This window comes from Arachis ipaensis, chromosome B01, assembly GCF_000816755.2.
Source record: "Arachis ipaensis cultivar K30076 chromosome B01, Araip1.1, whole genome shotgun sequence".
NCBI classification, from domain to species: Eukaryota; Viridiplantae; Streptophyta; class Magnoliopsida; order Fabales; family Fabaceae; genus Arachis; species Arachis ipaensis.
In genome coordinates, this window is record NC_029785.2 from 23078463 (window position 1) to 23080019 (window position 1557).

Here is a 1557-nt window from a genome sequence, read left to right on the forward strand (position 1 = left end):
TTCCTTTATTTAGTAAGGTTAACTAAGTGAAAACAACAATCTCTTGATACTATACTTGGAAAAATCCAACAAGGATAGAACTTCCAATTAATCTTCCCCCGGTCAAGGCTTTTTATTCTGACTACATAAATCTCTTTTAATTTACATTGCTTTAATTTACAATCATTTACTTTTCAGTTCTCCAACTCTTAAAAATTTCTCAGAAAATTTCTGACTAATAAAATAGCACTCGTTTGTCAACTCGTTGGGAGACAACCTGGGATTCCTACTCCCAGTATTTTTATTCTAAATTTGTGACAATCCTTCTAAATTGATAAGCGGATTTTTGCTAGTTAAGAACTGTACTTGCAACGTATTTCTATATTAATTTCTTAATCGGCTAATTTTCGCCTCATCAGCACCCATTACAAAAATACTCTATTGATTACGGTGTTTTTTACACTACTCTTGCAACACTACTCCATACGACTTGTACGCCTCTCTTCAGACATCTCAGTTGCTATGTTGTCACGCCAGTGAGTCCACTTGTTTGTGTTTACAACCACATCAATCATTCCATCCTGTTCTTCGTCTCCGTCAGGTATAAATTCATCCAATATGCTACCTTCCTCCTCTGGATCCATCTCCATACTCTTTCGAATGAAATTTTGTAGCAAACCACATGCAATAATTATCTGAGATTGTGTCTTTAGAGGGTAAAAGCTAGGGCTTCTTAAGATGGACCACCTCTTCTTCAGCAAACCAAAGCATCGCTTAATGATATTCCTTGCAGAAGAATGAACCCTATTAAAATATTCTTGATAATTGCGCGGTGCACATACTCCTTGGGCCCACTCTCTTACATGATATCGAGTGCCTCTATACGGTGCGAGAAACCCTGAACTATTTGTGTAAGCAGCATCAACTAAATAGTAATTACCTATAGACAAGTAATGCAAACAAGGTAAGACGTTGGCTATCATGAACTCAAGCTAATTGTATAGGCTTAACTCCAAAGATGGCATCATTACCGTGGGGTATCTTAAGACTATTACGACGAGTTATTGCATCTCGAAGTACCCGTGAATCAGATGCCGATCCCTCCCATCCACTGAGTACATAGACAAAACCCATCTCCCGGTTACACACTCTTAAGACATTGGTGCAGATTTTATCCTTTCTTGTTCGGTATATTGTCTTCTCAGACTCGGGGACTGTCACCTCTATATAAGTGCCATCTAATGCTCCCAAGCAACCCTATCATCCATAGAAAGTTATGATACTCAAATATAGAATCCTTCAGAAAAACATGAATCATACACAACATCGAATAAGCTCTACCTTAAACCTTCTCCATGTAGGGTCAAGACAATCCTCTTTAACTGGTGTAGCCTTGGCTAACAAAATGCTTTGAATCCGTATTACAGCCTTCAAAACTTTATTAAAATACTTACTAACTATCTCGCCGGACCTACAAAATCTAACCTGCAGACTACAATTTTTTGGTGATGCGCTAAGATAATTAAGAAAGTCGCAACCTGCTCCGGCAGGCTTACATGACCATTCTCTGTAAGTCAT

At 38.2% G+C, this 1557-nt stretch overlaps 1 protein-coding gene across 1 annotated transcript; it reads right to left on the minus strand.

The window, feature by feature from the left end:
- LOC110265575 (protein ALP1-like) lies at window positions 456–1557 on the minus strand. The gene is made up of 3 exons (XM_021108515.1): window positions 1321–1557; window positions 1011–1236; window positions 456–919 (listed from the first exon to the last, which is right to left on the minus strand). Exons 1-3 carry the CDS (start codon window positions 1555–1557, stop codon window positions 456–458), a joined length of 927 nt encoding a protein of 308 aa, XP_020964174.1.